At 60.1% G+C, this 21506-nt stretch overlaps 2 protein-coding genes across 5 annotated transcripts; one reads left to right on the top strand and one right to left on the bottom strand.

Annotated features, from left to right (window-relative positions):
* Positions 1-506: 506 nt before the first annotated feature.
* Positions 507-3842, top strand: Birc7 (baculoviral IAP repeat containing 7). The gene is made up of 5 exons (XM_013507431.1): positions 507-837; positions 2078-2177; positions 2509-2590; positions 2672-2717; positions 3556-3842. The coding sequence occupies exons 1-5, from the start codon at positions 507-509 to the stop codon at positions 3840-3842; spliced, it is 846 nt and encodes a 281-aa protein (XP_013362885.1).
* A 1723-nt stretch (positions 3843-5565) lies between these two features.
* On the bottom strand, positions 5566-19893 carry Nkain4 (Na+/K+ transporting ATPase interacting 4). Of its 4 annotated transcripts, XM_005409990.1 has the most exons (8): positions 19778-19893; positions 12318-12455; positions 11915-11995; positions 10895-11092; positions 8149-8209; positions 6947-7031; positions 6508-6572; positions 5566-5819 (listed from the first exon to the last, which is right to left on the bottom strand). In XM_005409990.1, the coding sequence occupies exons 1-8, from the start codon at positions 19829-19831 to the stop codon at positions 5806-5808; spliced, it is 696 nt and encodes a 231-aa protein (XP_005410047.1). In that variant the 5' UTR covers positions 19832-19893; the 3' UTR covers positions 5566-5805. The 4 variants fall into 4 exon arrangements, with proteins under 4 accessions (XP_005410047.1, XP_005410048.1, XP_005410050.1 ...); XM_005409991.1 differs by lacking the exon at positions 6508-6572; XM_005409993.1 differs by lacking the exons at positions 6508-6572; positions 6947-7031.
* Between the last annotated feature and the right edge of the window lie 1613 nt (positions 19894-21506).

Here is a 21506-nt window from a genome sequence, read left to right as displayed (position 1 = left end):
AGTGCCAGGCACCCTGTGGCCAGGCCTCCTCTAGGTGTTGTCCCCCCTCCTGTGGACTCGTGGTGAAGTGCCCTGTCCTTACCTGAACACCCAGATATCCAGCCCTGAGCTCACTGGCAACAGGGCCTGCTGCTTCCTGCCCTGCCTGGAGGCTCAGGCCAGCCCCCAGGGGCTGCCCTTGGAGGGGTCCCCCTGTTCCATGTCCTTCCCCTCTGTTCCCTTTGCTAGCTGTCCTGTAGGGTGGAGGGGGACCTGTGGCCCACACTAGAGGGCCTTGTGATGCCCTGCTGCAGAGAGCACATGACCCAACTGTCATTCTGGTCCCTTCCAGAAAGGGCCAGGCTCCCGGACACTCCCTTGTCCAGTCATCTGTGGCAAGATAGAGGCCACTGCTGTTCCCAGGGAGGTCCAGGGTCGACCTCCGAGGCAAGCCAGCTGGGCATACTCGGCACATCCCAGGGCTGGCTGTCATCTCAGGCAGGCCTGGCCAGGCCTGGTGTTCTCTCATGGGGCCTGAGGGCAGGACCAAGTGCTTGCGCTGTGACCCAGAGCCAGACTACTGGGCAGCTAGCAATGACCCTGGGCAAGAGCAGCATGGACATCCCTGTCTGTGCTCCCGTGTCCTGTACCAGGACCATGTGGATGGGCAGATCCTGGGCCAGCTACGCCCCCTGACAGAGGAGGGTGAGGAGGAGGGGACAGGGGCCACCTCGTCTGTGCAGCCTGCCTTCCCTGGGATGGGCTCCGAGGAGCTGCGGCTGGCCTCCTTCTGTGACTGGCCACTGGCCACTGGGGTTCAGCCCGAGCTACTGGCTGCTGCCGGCTTCTTTCACACAGGTGAGTCCTGGGTCAGGGGAGTCCGTCCTGTTGAGGGCCAGGTGCTATTCCAGTCCCTTCCAGCCTCAGGACCCTGCCCATCCCACACAGGGGGTCCTGCCCAGTGAAGAGTGGGGTCCTGTAATCCCTCCCTGGCCACACCCTGGTGCCCACCCCCCTAGGCTCACTGTGAGGAGAACCCAGTGCACAGGGGAGAGGGCACTCTGGCCCTGGTCAGGGGCATCTCAGCATGTAGGGTTTGTGGGTTTATTGCTGCACATGGTTCAGGTGGGTCTGTAGGGACAGAGGCTGCCCTAAGGTCTGCAGTAGCATCAGGGTCCATGCCACGTCCCAGGGTGACAGAGGGTTAGGGGACAAAATCAGGATGCAGGCAGGAGCATCACCCACTGCTCAGCCTGTGAGAAGTTCCCACAGGGTTCACACTAGGCTGGGGCTTAGGTCTGACTCTGAACAAAGTCCGTCCAGAGCCCATTCTAGTTGTCTACACCAGGTGGCAGCATGCTCAAGCTGGAATGCAGGTCTGGCTCTGCCCCTTCCTAGCTGCAGGCCACAGTAGTAGGGCCCAGAGGGCCCTTGTGTGGGAGTCTTTGTGTGGGTACTGTCTACAAGAGGCCAGGCTGGACACTGGGTGGGAGGGCCAGTAGGCGGAGGTGAGGGTGACGAGGGGGGCTGAGGGCCCTGGTGTCTGCTGTGGGGCTGTGACCTTTGTTTTGGAAGAGGCAGGACCCACAGTGAGGGTGGGATTGCATGGGGAAGACAAGGGAGGGAGGGAGCCCCTAAAACCAAGCCTGGTACCAGGATGGCATTTAGGGGCCACCCCTTTCTTTCCATCACTGGAAATCCATCCTGGGAACCCCAAAGTCACCCAGGGGACCCCCAAGCTCCCAGGCTACAGATATCCCAGGCTCCCAGGGCCCCTCAGGCCACTTGCACTGTGAACAGCACCAAGGCTGGCTCGACCCCTCCCTGAACATCCTTCTGCTTCTTGGCACAAGCCCCAGACGTTGTCCCCATTTCCTTTTGAGACAAATGAGGTGCCATGAAGTCACACACCAGGGTCCTGGAGTACCCTGCCCCTCACTGATTTCCTGGAAGGAAAGACACCCTCCTGCTGCCCCCCAAGCCCACCCCAGCTCCTATAGCCCTGGAGGGATCACCCCAGGGTTGCTGGCCCAGGCAGGGCTCCCAGCACATGCAGGGACTGGGCAGAGTCTCTGCTGCAGGACTCTACTCTACACAGGCCAGCAGGACAAGGTGAGGTGCTTCTTCTGCTGTGGGGGCCTGCAGAGCTGGGAGCATGGGGATGACCCCTGGACTGAGCACGCCAAGTGGTTCCCCAGGTAAAGGCCGGTCTGACCCCTCCAACCCCAGGGCTTGGGCTGGGAAGGGCCTCGGGGAGCTGTCAGCCAAGACCAAGACTGGCCCTGCCTCACATCCCCCACTGCCCCTCGAGGACAGCAGGCATCCCCACTTTTCACACGGGACCCCTCTCCAGAAGGGCTGTGGGGGGAAATTCTTCTGCTACCAAGCCTCCCTTGCTGCCTGGGGCCTGCCTCCAAGACAGCCTTCGCAGCGAGCGCCCAAGGGCAGGGGCCCCACACTTGGCCTCAGCCCCAGAGGGCTCTCACGCTTGCAATCCACAGTCCCTAACAGGGACTTGAATCTCTTCAGGTGCCAATTCCTGCTCCAGTCCAGAGGCAGGGGCTTCGTCCGCAGCGTCCAAGAAGCTTACTCCCCTCTGCTCAGCTCCTGGGTGAGTCCACCCCTCCTCGGGGCTCATGGACAGTGACACCCCGTGCACACTTGTTCACCCAAGGACGATGTCTCCTAACAGGACCTATGGGAAGAACCAGAAGATGCGGCCCCTGCTACCCCCTCAGGTGAGAGCCCTGGGCACAGGCCACGCTGTTCCCATGAGCACCTGCAGCTGGACAGTCCTCCCATGATGGTGGCACTTCTGGGCATGCAGCCCCCTCTGTCTAAGAGGATCTGACCCTGTGCTGTGCCCCAGGCAGGTGCTGACAGAGCCCATTAGAAGGCCCTGCCCTCTCCTGCTCTCTGCCTTGCAGATGCCAGGGGCAGGCAGGAGTGGTCAGCGTGGGATCAGCACCCAGATGTCCCCTGCAGCACATCCCAGCTAGGGGTTGACCCGCTTGAGGAAGAAGACAGGGAGCGGGCAGCAAGGGCTGCAGGTACTTCCACCCCTTGGGATGCTGCCCACGCCCTGTCCCTCCCCTTGCCCACCCCTCTGGGCACAGCCCGTCACCACCACCCCTGGCACGCAGCACTGTGGCTGCTGCCTATGGGGCTGGATGTGCAAAGTGCCCCCAGCAGAGGGGCAGGTGCCTCGGTGTTCCTTCCAGAAAGCCTCCAGCCTCAGGTTTGTCCCGCGTGGAGGGAGCAAGGATGCGCCACAGTCGTGTCATCCTGCTCTCCTGGTCAGAACTGGGCCTTGCCAGGTGCCAGACCTGTCTCTGGGCCGGGTCCCACTTTCTCCCCGGGGTGGGGCCTCGATTCTGTTCCTAACTGCCCACAGCTCCTGTCCTGGGGGCCCTGAGCCACTCCCACCCGGAAGGGAGATCCTGCCTGAAGACAGCAGGGAGCCAGGGGCAGCCGAGGTCCACCAGGGGCAGGAACTGGGGTGGGTCCAGCCTCCCACGTCTTGGGCAAGTCAGGAGGGAGGACACAGGGCACCTGTAGATGCCAGCCTCTCATCAGCCTGCACAGAGGGGGGCCCGTGTCACAAGCCTGCCCCCTTGAGTAGGCGTCTGAGCCCAGCCCCTGAGCGTGCTGGTGGTCCTCCATCCCCGACAGCTGGAGACCCGCAGGAGCAGCTGCGGCGGCTGCAGGAGGAGAGGCGGTGCAAGGTGTGCCTCGACCGCTCTGTGTCAGTTGTCTTCGTGCCATGCGGCCACCTGGTCTGTGCAGAGTGCGCCCCCAGCCTGCAGCTGTGCCCCATCTGCAGGGCGCCCATCCGCAGCTGCGTGCGCACCTTCCTGTCCTAGGCCAGGTGAGTGACTCCTGTGGCCTGGATGTGCCGGGTGGTCCTGACTTCCACGGTCCTCACCAGGAGCAGCACCCAGGCAGCTGTGGCCAATCCCATTTCCTCCTCTCAGTGCAGAGGTCCTCAACTTCACCCCAGCAGTGCCCGGGGCTGACACCTCCTGCCCCGCTGGGCATCCAGGGGTCAGCCAGGCCAAGGGGAAGTCTGTGGGGGAACTGAGGGTGGGGTCGGGGCTTGCCGAGCTGCAGCCTGCACCTCAGATCTTAGCGGGGCTTGGTGGGAACCCGTGGATGGGGGCACCCCAACCTGTTACTGCAGAAGTGGCTGGGAACCCCTGTATTTGTTGAGGAGGAAGAGCCATGGCCTTCTCGGGGCTCTCAAAAGCCAGTGTGCCCTCATGATGCATTTGAGGATTTTCTGATGGAACAAAGTGACAGCTCAGCTCCCTGGAGCCAGGCTGTGGCTCAGTGGACGAGCCTGAGTGGGGCTGGGCTCACCCCTGCCTTCTGCTCTCCCTGCAGATGCTGTGACCGGCCAGGTGGCCACCAGGTGGGACCCTGTTGGCCTCAGCCTGTCCCAAACCAAACAAGGTATCTGCTGAGAACAGAGAGCTGTCATCCACCACTGCCCAGCCCTGATTCCTGGACCACGGGCCAGCATGGAGGAGGAAGCCTGCTAGGCCTGGGGAGTGGCTTCACTGGAGCTGCTTGGATGTGTGTGTGTGTGTGTGTGTGTGTGTGTGTGTGTTTTACTGAGGATTGAAACCAAGGCCTTTGCACTTAGCTACACCCTCAGCCCTTTTTAAAAATATATATATTTTTAAATTTGGAGGTAGAGTCTTACTAAGTCATTAAGTTGCCCAGACTGGGCTCAAACTTATGATCCTGCCGCCTTAGTCTCCCAGACTGCTGGGATTACAGGTGTGCACCACCAAGCCTGGCTTGTTTGGATACTTTTGAAAATAAATATGTTGAAGGGTCTCCTCTGGATGTTGCTCAGCTCGGGCTGGGTTCCAGAACCCAGCTGTCCCCTACTCACTCCAGCCCACCTCCTCACCAGCGGGGCAGCACAGCCACTCCAGGCTGCTCCTCCGACTCTCTCCCCGCTTCCTGCCGCGCCTCCTCCACCCCCTGTCCTGCTGTTTCAGCATTCCAGAGCCGGCTGCCCTTGGGCCCCTTCCAAGACCCTGTTTCTGACTACCCATTTCCACTAAGCTCTGCACTGAGCTCCACAGTGCAAGGAAGGTTGGGCTGTGGGCCATGTCCTTTTTATTTACTCATGGATACCTTTGGGACTATTTGCCCAAGATCCCTCTTTCAGAGCAGTGCCACCTACTGTCACAGGAGCCTCATGCTGTGTGGTGGCCCCAGCACTCCTCTGAGCGGGGAGGAGTAGGGGTGACTAGCTGAGCATCAGGGCCCAACAAACTTGGTTCCTACGTGGTTGGGGTTCTGCCAGGGCAAGCGCACAAGCAGGGCAGGGCACGGTGTCTAATCAAGATCCCAAAAGGTCACAGTGGCTTATGTGAACTTCCTGGTGGGGCTATCCCTCTCCCCTGGCTGCAGGCCACAGCCAGTGGGTCCAGCCACCCTAAGGCAGGACACCCAAGGAGGAGATCCTCAGAAAACAGTCCAGCCCTGCTGTGGATGGAGCTGAAGTCCCAGCATGGGCCAAGGAGACTGGGAGTGTGGCTTTCTTGTTTTCTCTTCATTTTCTTTTGTGTCTTTTCTCTCTCTCTCTTTTCTTTTTTTTAGAAAAAGATTATAAACTCTTTCCATGTCACAGCCAACCCTGGCCTGGCACTACTGCCCTGGCTGGAGTCCAGGGTGACATGAGATATGCTGGTGGTCACCTGCAGATTGCAGGGCAGGCAGGAGGCAGCCAGAGCCCCAGGGCTGAGGGTCTCCAAGGCGCTGCTGGCAGTCGCTGAAGTCGGAGGTCCCAGGAGCAGGCTCAGCTGCCATTCACTTATGCAGGCCTGCAGGCAAGGTAGGAGTTAGGAAGGGCTGCGTCCTGTCCTCTGGAGAGCTTGAAATGCATATGGTTTCCTGGCCTTTGGCAAAAGGGGGCTGGGGACAAGGAGCTTGGCTCCTGCTTCCCCAGGGAAGGCTGGGGTCTTGCCTTCTGCTCACTCCAGCCAAATATACTGCAACAGGGCTGAGCATAGAGTGAGGGCCTCAGCCTGGGTCCTCCGACCCACCCGGGCTCCCCTTGTAGGAAAACCCCAAGGTCTGTGCCATCAGCAAGGTCTGCCAGACCCAGCCACAGTCCAGGCTCCAGGCTGGTACCCACCCCTCCACCCGTGGTCAGTGCTGTAGCTGTCGGGACTCAGGGCCTTCGAGAGCCCCTAGCCCCAGGTCTCTGCTTCCTTACTTGTTGTCCTGGGAGCTGGACTCTGGCTGCCTCTGATGATCCCTGGCTGTGGCAGGCCTGTACTCACAGGAGGGCTAGAGGCTGCCGAGAAGGCAGCCAGGGGACGCCACAGAGGGCCTGGGCAGCTGGGAGAAGCCTTGCTTCTGACGGAAGAACCACCAGACCCCTCTTATGACCCCAAAGCCTAAAACTGCTCTGGACAGGGCTGTGTGGCCAAGGCTACAGCAGAAGGTAGGCTAGGAGCCCGGCCACCCCACCCGGAGGCCTGGGGTCTGCGGAGCCACAAGCACTACCTTCTGGAAAAGAAGTATGATCCTCCAAAGGTAGGACACCAGTGTTTCCTGCCGCAGTGAAGCCCCTGGAGAATCACTCAGTCATACTCCTGGGAAGTGACCTGTCACTTACCACCCGCCAGACCCAGACCTGGGACCCGACCCCCACAGACTATCACTGCTGGGCTCCAAGTTTGGGAGGAAGGACTGAGTCCTGGGACTGTCTGGTAGCTAGCCTTGGTTACTATCTCAGTCCTGGTAACTAACTCAGCCAGACATGAGGTTGGTCTTAGAAAGGGGAGGCAAGTGAATGACGGATGCATGGATGGATGGACAGATGGGCAGGCAGACAGACAGACGGATGGATACCTCATGAGACCGCTCAAGGAAGGAAGCCTCATACTATAAATGCCCCATCGGCCAGACCAGCCGCGGAGCAGGCTTAGCGGGCCATACTTACAAATGCGCCTGCTTGCACAATAGCTTGGATGGCTTTTCATTAACATGGTACAGAGGAAATGGATCAAATCCACCAATGAAATCAACTGAAAGAAATCAAGACCCAAATAAAAGAAAACCCAAACGATGGAAGAGATGGCTGAACAGACAGCGAGAACAATGGTAGACCTCCCCACCAGGGCAACAGGGAGCCCAAGAGTTGGGAGGGCAGGCCCTACCCCAAACCAGGCCTGGTCTGGCCTCAGAGCCTGGGAGGAATCCCACTGTGGCACTGGCTGTGTGTGTGATTCCCTGGCTGAAAAATCTGAAGGCCTCACTGTTCCAGCAGCGGGGCAGGCAGCGAGGACAGCCCAGGAGGGGGCTGCACCTCACCTGGCGAGGCTCCTCCAGTTGTCCTCTCATCACATCCATAGAGCTGATCGCCGGCCCCTTGCACCCGCCTGTCCCATACAGTGGCAGGGACTTACAGGGCAAAGTGAGTGCACTTCTGGGCCCAGGGCCAAGTCCTGCCTTAAAACGCTCCCAACTCATCAGTGTGCCGGCTGTTTCCTGCTGGAGGCCAGCTGTGGTCCAGGCAGCACAGGGGCCGGAGGTGGCTGGGGCACAGGCAACTGCCGATTCCCAGGCACGGATGCTCTGAATTTTCATTCAGGCTCTGGCAAGGTTCTGTCCACAGGAGCGCCCAGCCCTGGCCTGGGTTTTGCTGCACTGCCGTCGGACTTGCCCTTTCTCTACAGGGTCTGCCTGAGACGCAGCTGCACTACCACATCTTGTTACAAGCAGGAAGTTGAACAGAGCTCACAAATGGAGGGAAGAGAACAACGCACCCAAAGGGCCTCCTCCCGCCACTGATGTGAATGTCCGTGGCCAGCAGGACGAATGGCTTGTGCCCCTAAACGCTCAGACCTGCTTCCTGGGGCCTCTGTGGAGTCAGAGGAGAGGCCTGGCCCCAAGGACAGCAGCCATTGAATCTGAAGGGTGGCTGAGCTCTGGAGCCCCTGGTGCAGAGCCCATCCTCCCCCTGAGGCACTGGACTGCCTTGCTCTGCTCAGGCCCATAGCGGGGAGCAAGGACCACCACTGGCATGGGCACACTGCTGAAAGAGGCCTTGGGCCCCACAGGATAGAACCCAGAGTTGTCACCTGACCAGCTGTTCCCTGCCACCCCCCACAGGTGTCAGCTGGAGGCTGTGGCTGCACTTACAGCTGTCCTCTTCCTCCGTAAGCATGCTGACCACGTAGCAGCTGTAGACGAAGCCCAGGAGCTGGAAGACACCGAGAGGCCAGTGGTGAGGCTGCGGGGCACGCTCAGTAGAGCGCCGTCGCAGGTCTGTGTGGGAGCACCACGGCCCTGCTTCTCCTGGGCCTCAGTTTCTTCCTCTGTGAAATGGAACCACAGATGGATCTGCATGGCTCCTGAGCTCTCTGTTTCAGGGAGCACCTGTTTCCCCCTCTGAAGCACTCAGTGAGGACAATGGGGTGTTGGGAAGGGGGCTGAAGGGGAGGGGATACAGAAGGCACTTGGAGGTACCCATGATGTAGAAAAGCCCCAGGCAAGACTCCAGGGGTGGGGTCAGGCCGGCATTAACTGCCCTTGCAGGTGCCTGGGCGCCCTGGTCCACTGCAGATGCACACAGGCTAGGTCACCCAGCAGGAGGGAGCGACCCCCAGCATGGCCTGGGCTGACAGGACTCACAGTCAGGCTGACCGGCAAGGCAGGGAGCAGCCAGGGCCCAGTGTCATAATGGCACCACCGCAGCTGACCGGTCACCCCCATGGGGACCTCAGAGGCCACCTCAGCCCAGCTCATTATGAAAGAAGTGTCAGTCTAGACGCCAAGTAGCAACCGAGACTACCAGGACAGGCAGGATAAAAGCAAACAGCTATATCTTTATTTCAGGCTGGGTGCAGCCTGGGCCAAGGGTGAGAAAGCCCTTGGTCCTGAACAAAGGAAGGAGGCCTACTTTATAGACTATTTTAGGTATAGGAAGGGGAAATTCCACTGAGGAAGGTGGAAAATTTACATTTCTCAGGGGTGATTGGTGGGTCTGGTGCCTCTGGGGGAGGGAAGTACAGGAGGACATCAGCATGTTGCCGATTTACAGAGATCCATGCTATAGACTCACAAGGTTTCCTGTAAGCCTGAGAACTAGGCCTGGGAACCATCCTGATAAACAGATTCACTGTAGTCTCTCGAGCTGAGTGAGGGGCTTTCTGTTTGAACAGACTGACTGTCTGTCGGAGTTTTTTCTCTTCAAGTTGGCTGGGGTACAATGTGAGGGACCCAACAAGAAGCAGACAACCTTCTTCACAGAATGTGGAAGCTTTGAGAGATCCCCAGACCAGGCGAGGTCATACCTGGTGGCCCTGAGCCCAAGAGGTCAGGCCTACACACTCCAGGCAACATCATGCAACCTGCTCCTGGCCCGCCGGAGCCTGGCTGGCAGTGTGGATGGATGCGGCGTCTGCCTGGGCTGGCCAGTGGGGGGCCCAGCAGGACACTGGAGGGAGGGCAATGCAGGTCAGGTGTCCTGGCCACTTCCCCGCAGGGCTGCCCCTGCCCAGCACAGAGCCTGGAGTTGGTGACTTATGGTTCCCACATCCCACCGGCCCAAGGTGCTCCTACAGGCCCCAGGAGTGTGACAATGCCCCAGCCTCAGCTTCATAGGGCCCATCCCCACCCACAGGCTTGGGTTGTCTCACTGCAGTGACCCACAGACTCGGGATACACAGGAGACATATTTTAAGGGGCACTGGCTGGGCAGAGGGCATGGTAGGGTCTTGGAAAGAGCAGAGGTGTCCTCCACAGCGCCCCACAGGCAGGAGGGGGCCTGCTCGACAAGAACACAGAGGGAGATGGCCACGTGGGGACTGCACCACTGAGGCCCAGCAGAAGGAAGCTGAACTTCCTGGGGGCAGGTGGATCCAGCCCCTCCACTAAGCAGCGCATGGCCTCAAGGCATTTGCTTGCAGTCGTGGGAACCGAAGCAGCCTGCAGTGCTGGGAGCACCGGGCCAGACCACCATGGTTGCTCACTGTGTCCTGCAAGCTCTGGTCTCGGCCCAGGCTGCGGCTCAGAGGGAAGGAGACGAGGCGCCTGTGCCAATCCCACTGAGCTCCAGGAGGCGCAGCCTTGCCTCGCCTTCTCCCAGGCAGATGAGAACTTCTGAGCTGATACCCCCAAGGCCCCTGTGCCGCTGGGAGTAGGAAGCTCCGCACCCACCAGGGCAGGCCCAAGTCCAACAGGCCTCTTTAGGGACAAACGTGTTACCAACAGGACTTTCTTGTTGGGAGCCGCTGGAGCTGGATATTGATCATATGTGTGAGGGCAGGACAGAGCCAGAGTGCCTCAAGCAGTCAAGCTACCCTGGTCTTGAGAAAAGCATCCTGCCCGGACAATTTCAGTCAGCAGTTGCTAGGCAACCTTGTGCCTCATGATACTAACTTTGCAAGGGTATAAACGAACGCCTTACTGGGGTTGTTCAGTCTTCTTGTCCATCCGGTAAGAGGTAAGTCTACCCGACCCAGCTCTTGTCTCATCTTATTTTCTAAATCCCCTCACTGTTTTCTCCCGGGGACAACTTAGAGACCACCAAACCCCTACACTCACTCCCCCTCTCCCAGCCCTGTGGACGTCTCCCCTGCCTGCACTGCCTCTGGAGCTGGGACACAGGAGACTCCCCAACGACCCCAGCCTGCTTCCCCCAAGCTCTCTGTGCCACAGTATTAGGCCTGCCTCCCGCCCACAGCAGCACCAGGAGGTTGGGATTGGAGCCCACGGTGTGTGCCCAGCTGAGAACCACTGTGACCCGCCCAACCTGCAGGGAGGAGGAGGAGGCCTTACACTGGCCAAGAGACAGGCTGGTTCCTCCACACACAGCAAAGCCTCGGCCCCAACGCCTCACACCCTCTCCAGCCCCTCACAGCCCTCCACGGCCCTCCCTACTCACCGCCACCAGGATCTGCAGGCCGCTGTGCAGGGCCTCCACATGGCCAGGCTCCAGGGCGCAGCCAGAGCCTGACACCAGGGCCTGGCCATGCAGGGTCCTGAGTCCAGCTGAGGACGCCCCCGCACGCAGACAGCCCGGCCCGTGCTCCTGCCACCAGGAGCGGTGCCAGGAGAGGTTGAAGGTCAGGAGCTCACTGTCCTGGGGGCAGGAGGGCAGGACTGGTCAGCACAGAGGAGGGAAGGGTGCCCCCACCCCCGCAGGTTCCGGCCCTCAGTCCTTCCACCCCACGCTCTGTGAGGCTCCTTGTGCCCGCAGACCTAGGACTCGCTCTCACGGTGACCCAGCCCCCCAAGTCTCCGGCCAGTGCTAGCCTTCTGTGCATGTTCAGCTTCTTCAGCCTCCCGCACTGAGGCTCCTGGTGGCCTCACAAACCAGGGCTGCGCTGTCCTGCGGGGCATCTATGCTGGCCCCAGTCAGAGCAGAGCAGCAGGAACCCCATGCCACCCTGGGCCCCAGGACCAAGTGCAAAGTGCCTGGAGCAGCTGCCTCACCAGCACCAGCCTGAGGCTTCATCAGCCCTGAGGTTTGCCCAAGCAGGCTAGCACCAACCACCTGGGCAGAAGACACACCTAGTTATGGAGAGCAGGGTCTCTGCTCTGCCTGCGCCCCGGCCCTGCCCAGCCCTGCCCGTGTCTTTCCTGCACAACTCTGCCAGGCTGGCCTCTCCCCCCACACCATACTGCCTGGGCTCCAAGGCCCCCTCTTCCAGGAAACTGTGGTGTGCTTTGCAGCTGGAGGCCCCAGCCCGCTGACCCCCACAGCACCCTGACGACACCCTTCACTGACCATAAATCACTCTCCCGCTTTACTAGGCACCAACTTGGCCAGGGTGTTCTCAGCGCTAGGGGCACAGCTGTGATCTGACCAATTCCCCACCCCCATGGGGAGACACACAATGAACAAATGCGCACACACATTAGTGCTACTCCTGGTCAGGAGTCCCCTGCTGTCTTTACTCACCCTCGAGAGGCCCCCGACTTCCAGGTAGAAGCAGATGATGAAGACATTCCAGGTGACCCAGAGGGCTGCCCACACAGCGTACTAAGGAGATGACAGGAGTAGGGGAGAGGGTGAGCCCTATAGCGGGGGTGCCTGCTTTTGCACAGCCCCTTGGGGAAGATCCACAGCAGGGTCAGGGGCCCCTGGGGTCTGACAGCTAGGGATGTCAGCTCAGAGATTCCCTCAAGCCTAGAGGCGCCCTCATAAATGCCATCTCTCCCAAGTCAGAATTCTGGGACGCTGGGCTGGGAAAAGTCTGAGCCCGGGGTCTGGATCAATATGTGTTCCAGCGGCTTTGAGGGCAGCAGGACAGGACAGTGATGGGGGACATCCCATCCTGGTCACCCACCCACAGCGGACGTACCACCATGATGTAGCGCGGCCGGTACTGGACGGTGCCGAAAAGCCCCAGGATGACCACAATGATGTGGACAAAGTTGGCCAGGATGGGCGCCCACTGGTAGCCCAGGAAGTCGAACACCTGCCTCTCCAGGATGGTGACCTAGAAGCATGAGGGGAGTGAAGGCCAGCAGAAATTAAGGGAGGCCCCAAACCTACCCACCAGGCCCTAAGGTCCAGGAGCAGGCTGGGACCTGTCTCTCTCCTAACTGGCCCCTCTGGCTCTACTAGAGGAGCTATGCCAGCCAAACCACAAACCCCTGCTTAATTGTCACAGACTTGTCCCTTCTAACAAAAATCTCCAAGTAAAGTCAGGCATAGACCCTTTTACACATAACTCCAGCACTCAGGAGGCTGAGGCAGGAGGATCCTCACAAGTCAAGGCCAGCCTAGAATACACAGGGGAGACCCTGTCTCAAAAAACAAAGAAACAAGAAAATGAAACCAACCAAACAACAATCTCCAGATAAATTTGTCAGGCCTTGAATGTCAGCATAGGGTGTTTTTCCCTTGAGAAACCCTTCTCAATCTGCTGTTCTAATTCACAGGTGGCAGGGGCAAATAAACAGCAAGCACCAACCCAAAAATGCCGCTCAGGCACTTGGCGGTGGCCGAGACCCTGAGTGCACGGAGTGCTAGGCCCTGTCTCCAGGCGAGTGGCCTCTCCCACTGGCCAGCTCTGTGCCCCGGCGTGCTGGCTGCACCTCCACTTCAGGACACTCGGGAGGCCTCCGGCTCTGAGAACACCGCCCTCCAGAGACCAAGGGGAGGGAATGACGGATCCAAGGAATGTGAGGTTTTACACCTGCGGGAGATGAACTGACTCGGAGCAGTGCTGGGACTCTGAAGCATCCATCCACCCATCCATTCGTTCTTCATTCATCCATCCATTCATCCATCTTTCACCAGGCTCCCCATCCATTAGCTAGAGCAGAGAAAGCAAGAGAAAACACTGCCAGATCTACCTCTGGGAGGCAGAGCTGCTGCATTTGGGAGAAGAAAGGTGCATCCAGCAAGGGCTGGAAGGAGCTGGCCACATCCAAGAGGGACTGCAGGGCTGAGGGCAGCATTCCCTAGGTGTCAGGGACCCCAGTTCCAGTGCTAAGAGGCACTGGGAAAGCTAAGGTGATGTCTCCGACCCAGCGCAAAGACTGGTGCTCAAAGAAAGAATAATCTCATGGCTGCCGAGGGCCCCCGAAGCTGGACAGGCTGAGATCCAGCACTGGTCAAGCTGGCCAGGCAGCCAGAGCAGGGTGAGCACAGAAGCGAGGGGCAGCCTCTTCAACACGGCCTTGTGGCACTGTGATGGGATGGCACTGCCCCCATCACAGAGTTGCCAGGCCACAGACATCCACTCCAAGCAAAACAGTGGGTCCTTCCTGCCCAGCTCCTCTCCACTGTCCTGGGCTGTATCCTCCAGCCGCAGGAAGCAGCTGCTGTGGGGACTCCCTGGCCACAGCGCAGGGCCTGAGGCTGTGGTGGCCACGTGCAGGAAGTCTTAGGAGGGAGCCATTCCAGGCAGTGCTGCAGGGGCTGGGGTTCCCGGGTGACAGCAGGGGTCCTGCTGAGTGGAAAGGCAGGGGCACAACTGCTGCCAGCACCAGAGCCCTTCCAGGGACTCAGTCTCCTTGGATGCTGCACCCTGTGTTCACAAAGTGCGGACACCCACGCACCCCAGCCTTGCCTCAGGGACCCTGGCTGTCAGGGAGCCAAAGCTCTGCTCAGGTAGGCTCCTGCGGCTGAAGGCACTCTCCCCAGCGGTGCACAGCGCAGCTGGAGCAGCTCCCTGTGGGGCAGCACTGTGTTTGCTCCTCAGCTCAGAACCAGCCAGGCACAGCTTGGAGGCAGCACCTTCCCTGGGCCCTGTTCCATCTACGTTGTTGCCTCTGCTGAGTATACCCCGGGCAGACCTGTGCCTGCAGCGGCTCTGCCCCCACGGGAGCTCTCACCAGGCCTGGCTCTTGGCTGCAGTGAGGCATCAGTGAATGCTGGGAGCCTGGTTCTGCAAGAAGCACCCAAGCTGGTGGGGTGGTTTAGGGGAGCGGGGGAGGGGGTCTCCCTCTGCCCTCCACTCTTCCAGCACCCAAGGCTCCAGCCTTGTGGGCTCAGGGCAGGAGCCACACCCAGGGAGGGGAGAGAGGGACCGCTTCTAGAACTGGCACCCTGGCCTCCCACTGAAGCCCGCTGTGCCCTTCCTCAAAGCATCACTAATGTGGGAGCACAGGGAGGCAGCTGGGGGCCTTGGGGGAGCTCTTTCCTGTCTAGAGGAGCTGGCAGGAGCCCCCCTCAAGTCGTCTCTTTCAAGCACAAGTCACTCAAAGTCACCGTGGGAGAAAGGCAGCCAGAAGATACCCTGGGGGTGGGACTTGTGCAGCACAGGAAGGTAGGGCGACCCCAGGAGACCCTCTGCCTGCTCACCCAAGAGAGAAGCAGAGAAGTGCCAGGATCCAGTTGTCAGGTAGATCCAGACTGAGCTGGGCCACCAGGGATGAAAAGGACCAGGTCTGCAGGAAGCCTCAGGGGCTCCCCCAGGAGAGGCCAGAGCTCTGGGTCCACACATGCTGACACTGAGTACCCCACATGAGGAGAGGATGCTGATGAGGTGAAGGGCACCTTGGCAGGCCTTGGCCACTCACTGCCCCAGGCTGGGTGGCCACGGGGGCCTTAAGCAGGGTCCGTGTACCTTGTATCGCCTTTTAGACATGGTTCAGGCCTGTTCTGCACTCAGCCCGGGCCTGCAGGTCTCTGCAGCTGCTGAAATAGGGCCTGGTCCTCCCACTTATCTGCCACCGTCTGCTCATGGGTGGGACCCAGAACAGTCCAGATGAGAGCCCCGTCAGGGTCCCCGGCTCCCCACAGACAGGGCCCCACAGTGGGCCCCTGCAGGGCCTGCAGATATGGAGCTGGGGCCGGGGCTCTAGCCCTGCTGACTCTGTGGGGAAGGCCTGGACCTGCACAGTGGGAGGAAAGGGGGAATACGGCCTCACACCCAGGGACAGCCCACCTGGCCCTCGTGAGCTATCCCAATGGCCTCTGTATCCTAAGGACCCAGCTTAGACCATTTGCCCAGCCTCTGCTCGGAAGTGACAGATGTCTGGGATATATGTGGACCCTGCATGTGCACAAAAGCACAGAGCACAGTGTGCACGTGTGTGTGTGTGTGTGTGTGTGTGTGTGTGTGTGTGCGCTTGTAGTGTGTGCACACAGATGGGGAGGTAGAGTCACAGTGATGGGCCCTATTGGGTCACAGGGACTGTGGAATTTCTCTGCCTTGCTGTGCCCAGACATGCTGTCAGGTGGTGATGTCTTCACACTTTCTGGAAGGAAAGATTCCTTCTGTGACCTGCTGAATCCCAGCAGGCCCTCCACTGCTCAACCTCAGGCCCATGCCCTGACAGCTGGGCCTGGAATGCAGGTTCGGGACCAGTGACTCCGACCCAGGTCGGGGGGTGGGTGTCGGCAGTGTCAGGACCCCACACTCTGGAGTCAACTGAGCAAGGGAGCCACCACCATCCAGCGTGGGTCCTGGGTCCTGGTCACTCGAGGGGAAGTGCTGCTGGGGCCTCACTGGGCAGCAGCAGGCTCCATTGCTAATGGGCCTTCCACACTGGCTCCCAGGCAGTCTCATCCTGGTCTGGCCTCAACCTAGAGTCTTTGCATAACGAGCTCTCAGAGAGCAGGTGATGCTACAGCTCACAGCCCAGGGGGACAGGCCTCTACCCCCACCCAAAGCCCTGCCGCCCCCAAATCCAGCCCCGGTGCTGCCCAACTGACCCCCAGTCTCCTCCCAATTAATCCCAGTGCTCCTTTCCCAGGGCCCTCATAGCTGCCCTCCTCCTGAGCCACTGCCTCGGAAGGCTCAGCTGTTCCGGCTCCGTGGCCTGCAGGACAGCCCCCTCCCTGCCTTGGCAGGTAGCTCTGGTCTCCAGCCAGGGTCTTCATTCCTGGCAGGCATGGCCCTTCACTCTCACTGACCCGAGCACCTCAGCCAGGCCCCCTGCTTGGCCCAGGGTCACGCTGCCCCACCTCCCAGCTGTCCTCTGAGCCCTCGATGCTCCCAAATGCTCCTGATGTGAAGGACAAGCTGATAGCCACGTGCCATGGACCTGTGGAATGACTGTGCCCACCCACAGGGCCCCTCCAGAGGCCAGCATACCAGCCCCTCCCATGCACTGTCCAGCATCTGCACCAGGGAGGACACCACCGAGCTGCTTCCACCCCAGAGGTGGAGCTCCCCCGATACCTGCCCCTTGGTGGGTGGCAGCTCCACAGCTCTCATGTCCTGGCCCACTGCCACTTCAGAACAAAGCCCAGAGCAGTGAGGTGTGTTCAGGTTCTGACTGGTTCAAGGGTGAGCCAGAACCGCGAGATCACCTCAGGACACCCACACAGCTAGGCAGGGGCCTGGGACTCCAGCCCTGGCTTCCTCGGAGGAGGCCACAGAAGGCAGTGAACATCACAGCGAGCCACAGCTCAGAGGCCAGTAGGCCTTGAAGCCACGACTGTCACTGTCAACAGGAAACACAAGAAATGAAACATGTGAAACTGGTCCAAGCTGGCAGATCCTTCGTGCTGCGAGAAACACTATAGTTGGAAAGGACACCTGGGACCTGCAGCATCACTGGCACACACAGCTGGCAGCTCCTCCTGGGCCCCTCCAGCAGCGAGAGCAGGAATCCTCCACACCTGCCCTGGGCAGACACAGTAACCTGAGTGCTGGTTTGTTTCACGCCACTCCAGGTGGCACTGACCGAGGGCAGAGAGCACCTACAAATGCTTTGTTGCTTCTTGGCCCAGAATGAGCCTCCAACATCTGGACCATCCTGCTGAGGGCCGGGCTCAGCTGGCCCCTTCCCCAGGTGGCCCCCATGGCCAGAGGAGGCCTCACACAGAAGTTTCTCCATTACACACATTTTGGACAAAGAAAATAGCACCTGAGAGACAGACCCAGCCTCTCCCTGTCTCTCTGAACCCTAAGCCTGAGAAGCAGCCATGAGCAGGATGGACTCGGCTTGGAAACCCTGTTCGGCCTCACACTGACTGGCTGTACCGTGCCACTGAGGGGCACAACCTGGGAATCCCACATATGAGGAGATTCTGCAGGCCCAGATGGGTGTGGCTCAGGCAGACTCCAGGACACAGGCGTGACGGGGTAGGGGTGTGGACACCAGGTTCAGGGATGAGTGTCAGCGAATGTAGGGGGGCAGGACCAACAGGGACTTGCGCATGGTTCAGATCCACTCACACACAGCTGGCCAAGCCTGAGTCCCAGGGCAGCCCTCCTACCCGGAGGACATTATTCACAGCTGGAGTGTCTGCCCTGCCTGTGCCCTACCAGGAGGGGCAGAGGACGAGAGGATGAAGATGGCCTCCAGCCCCTGCAGGGGGTACCACAGGCCCACTCTGCTTCCCCTGGCACTGTCAGAGGAGGCCCCAGCTAGGAGCTGGGACAGCTGCACACAGCTTCAGGGTGGCCTCAGGAACGAGAGACCCTGCAGCTGTGGGGTGTCCTGGTGGTGGGGTTCCGTGCTGGGTCCTTCCTGTCATTCCACGGCCTTGTGGCCATGTTAACAAGGCCAAGGCTTCACTGTGAAGATGGGTGATGGAGAGCCGGTGGCCCTGCCAGGACCCCACCCCAAGCCCCTTTGAGGCCCCGACTCTGGTCACAGCAGAGGAAGGCCTGTGAACGGCTGAGCAGGCCCGGATGGCTCAGAACGGGTGAAGTTTACACTATTCTTTAGGGAGAGATGCTTGGACACTTTGTCCTGTAACCTGGTAACAAGAAAACTCTCCCGCCTGTCAAAAAGAGAGCTCCTCAGGACACACCCCCCAGTTTTCACTGGCCCCCACTCGCAGACAGCAAGCAGAGCACTGGGTGGCAGCAGGCCTCCTCCTCAAGGCAAGGGAGGGAAGAGGGGTTGGCCCCAACTGCCAGCCAGGCCAGGACAAAAAGCCTTTGACAGCTTCCCGCTGCCATTCTGCAAGATGCTTACAGCAAGGGGACACAGATCTGCCCAGGCCCTGGCTCGCCTGGCTGAGATGCCTGGGAGCAGCCCCTTCCAGGGAAGCCCCGTGTCCCCAAGCCAAGACAGCCCTTCCCTCTCAGGGGCAACCAGATTTCCAAGGGCCTGTCCAGAGTGCCCATCTGTCCTTGGTCTACAGCAGACAAAACTGGCAATGTGACCTGACCTGACCCCTCCACATCCCAGGGCCACATCCTTCCCTGGCTCCTGTTCTAGTTGAACACCTGTTTCTCCGGCCTGTACCCCAGCCCACACCTCAACCCCTGAGAATATCTTCACACCAAACATAGCACAGGGAAACCAGTACCAGCCCCCCAAATCCACTGTACTTCCTCTCCCCAAGACTGGCCGAAGACCCCCAGCCTCAGCGTCAACTGGGCTCATCCCTGCCCTCCCCAGGGTATGTGGCCAGGCATCTGAGCCCCTTTCCCCAGGGGCCTACACAGGGAGCCCCTCCTGAAAGGCAGTCACAGGGCTGCTCCAAGGCCTGCAGGGACCAGGCAGCTGCCTCTTTCCTGGAGGGGTGGCTCACTACCTGTGCAGCCCCAAACTGCACAGCCATGGGCGCCCAAGTTTTCTCTTTAAAACTTCTTAGAAACAGCCTGTTTCTCCTCTGGACCCTCTAGCTTCGAAAGACCAGCCGGCACCCTGACCAGCTGAGCCCATGGCCCACAGCCAGTCTTGGAGACAACAAAGCAGCATTTCCTGTTTAAGACGCGAGACCCAGGGCCCATTAGCATCCAGCAGAGGCCTTCCCAGACGGGGCTGCAACAACCTTTGTTCAGCCTCCTCCTCCAAAAGCAGAGCGCACATTCCAGGCTTCCAGTCTCAGGGGATCCAGACTAGGGGCCAGGGAAAGTTGGCCAAGGAGAGAGCAAGTTCTCTGACCCAGGGGGCTGCTCATCTCCAGGCACAAAAGTGTGGGCCCAGCCCTGGGAACCAGGGCTCCCGCTCTCCCACCGACTCTCCAGGCTAGGCTGAACAGGACCACAGGGGACACACCGCGCGGGCAGGGCTCTCCCACTCCCTAGCACACCCCATCCCCATGGGGCTCACAGGCGCGGGACGCTGCTGTCTCTCTGCACCTGGGGCTGGCTTGGCAACGCTCCTGGCGCACACTCGGCCACACGAGCCTTTAGACACGCGTGGGCACGGTGCGCAGAGAGTCCTTCCCTGACCACACGCGCCCATGGGACTTGCCGCCCCTGCCCAATGGCTTTTGTTCCGGTCAGAGCCCTCCAGCCGCTCCCTGGCACCTGTCCCTGCGGCTCAAGACGCAGCGCCCCGGTTCCTCGCTCCTCACTGGCGGTGTCGGGCGTCTGCTGCCGGAGCTGGGGTCTGAACCGTTGATCCCGGAGCTCCCCGAGCTGGCGCGGAACCGCCGGCCGGACCTGGCACTCACCAGCTGCAGAGCGCAGAGCGCTAGGAGCGTGCAACGGCCGGAACAGGAGCCCATGGTGTCCACCGTGCGTAGGAGCCGCTGCCAGTGTGGGCCAAGCCCCGCGGGCGCGCCCACCACCCCGGCCCAGACCCCGCCCCGCCCCGCAGACCCCGCCCCGTTCAGTCGCCGCCCTCCTCTGGATGACAGCTGCGGCCTGTCTCTCACTCCCTCCCCCTCTGTAGCCCCTGGGGGCTTCGGGAAAGGGGAAGGGGAAGGGGGCTCGGAATACTCCTTAAAGCGGCGATGGAACAGCTCTCAGGCCGCAAGTCCGCTGGCCCAGAGCCTGAGTGGGCCCGGGGCCCCTCCAAGAGGAACCCACCTACCCTACCAGTCCCCATGCCCTGCCCCCATATTCCTCCCATCACTGTGTGCGCACTGGGTACCGGTCATCACCCCGGTCATCACCGGCCCTTGATGGAGGAGCGTCTTGGGTGGTTTCCTGTGGTAGCTGATTCCTAATTCACACCATTTCATAGCTCTTCAAGAACACCCCTATCTGATTTGGTTGATGCCCACCAGTCCACAGAACAGGCAGCTGGGGTGAGGCTGAGGGCAGGGTGAGGAAGGGCCCTTGAAGCGCCCAGAAGGCCCGGTTTCTGATAGGGTGGCTCAGCCCATGTCCCTTGAATGGAGCCAGTCAGACTTGGGGCGCAGACAGGGCCACACATGGTGCTGTCAGAGTCCTGGCCTTCAGGGCAGCCCCGTGAAGATGGCACAATGTCCTGGGAAGATGTTCCTGGGAAGTTATTCAACAACAGGGGCAGGTGGCAGACATTGCCTGCAAGCGTGTCTCAGCAGCAGCACCATGGATGGGTTGGCCCATGCTGGGCACAGGATGGTAGAGCATCTCTGGCCTCCACCAAGACGCCAGGGGCTCTGGCCCACAAGTGCAGACATCTCCTGACATGATGCCCCCAGGATGGTCGTCACCATGTACAAGGCAGGTGCAGTGCATCAGGAGAGAAGTCCCTGATTTAGGAACAAGCTCCTTCCAAGAAAATGCGCATAAGTCAGACTCATTTGTACACCTGGCAAAGTGAGTCTTAGGTACCTTGGACACAAATATATGATGTAAAGTGTAAAAAACCAGACACACAAACACTAAATAATTTTTACTTTCACAGTTACATTAAATGGTGGTACAGGGCTAGGGTGAGCTATTTAAGCGATTTGTTTGCATCTACACATATTCATAACGTGAGGTCCGGTCGTATCTGTGAAAGTTGGAACTCAGGGACTTACTGTAGCACTGTGTGCCTTGCTGGGTGGTACAGGCAGGGCAGGATGGCAGTACCATCTACCAGCTGGCAGTGTCACACCCCCAGGTGCGTTTTCGCACATGGCCACTGGCAACCATGCGTGGGCAGCGGCCTTCGCTGCACAGCCATAGATGGAAGGAGGGGGCACTCTGCCACCTGCCTCTCCGCCTCCGGCTGTCATGGTGACCAAGCTCATGTCTGAGTGCTGGACAGCAGTGTGGCTGCCAGTGTGGTGCAGGCTGCCAGTGTGGTCCCACCTAAGAACTCTGTGGCCCAAGCCCACGTCCTCCTTACCTTTGGCCAGGGGGTGCCCAGTTTGTGTTCTTGCTCTTTCTCTCTACAGAGGGCCAAGAGCCTTGGGCTTTGGTGCTTCGCAATTCCATGGGTCCTGATGAGGCCTCTCCCAGGCCCCTGGGCCTCACCCACTGGGC

The sequence above is a fragment of the Chinchilla lanigera genome, unplaced genomic scaffold, assembly GCF_000276665.1.
Source record: "Chinchilla lanigera isolate Chin_1 unplaced genomic scaffold, ChiLan1.0 scaffold00127, whole genome shotgun sequence".
Classification (NCBI taxonomy): Eukaryota; Metazoa; Chordata; class Mammalia; order Rodentia; family Chinchillidae; genus Chinchilla; species Chinchilla lanigera.
This window is presented reverse-complemented; position numbering and strand designations above follow the sequence as displayed.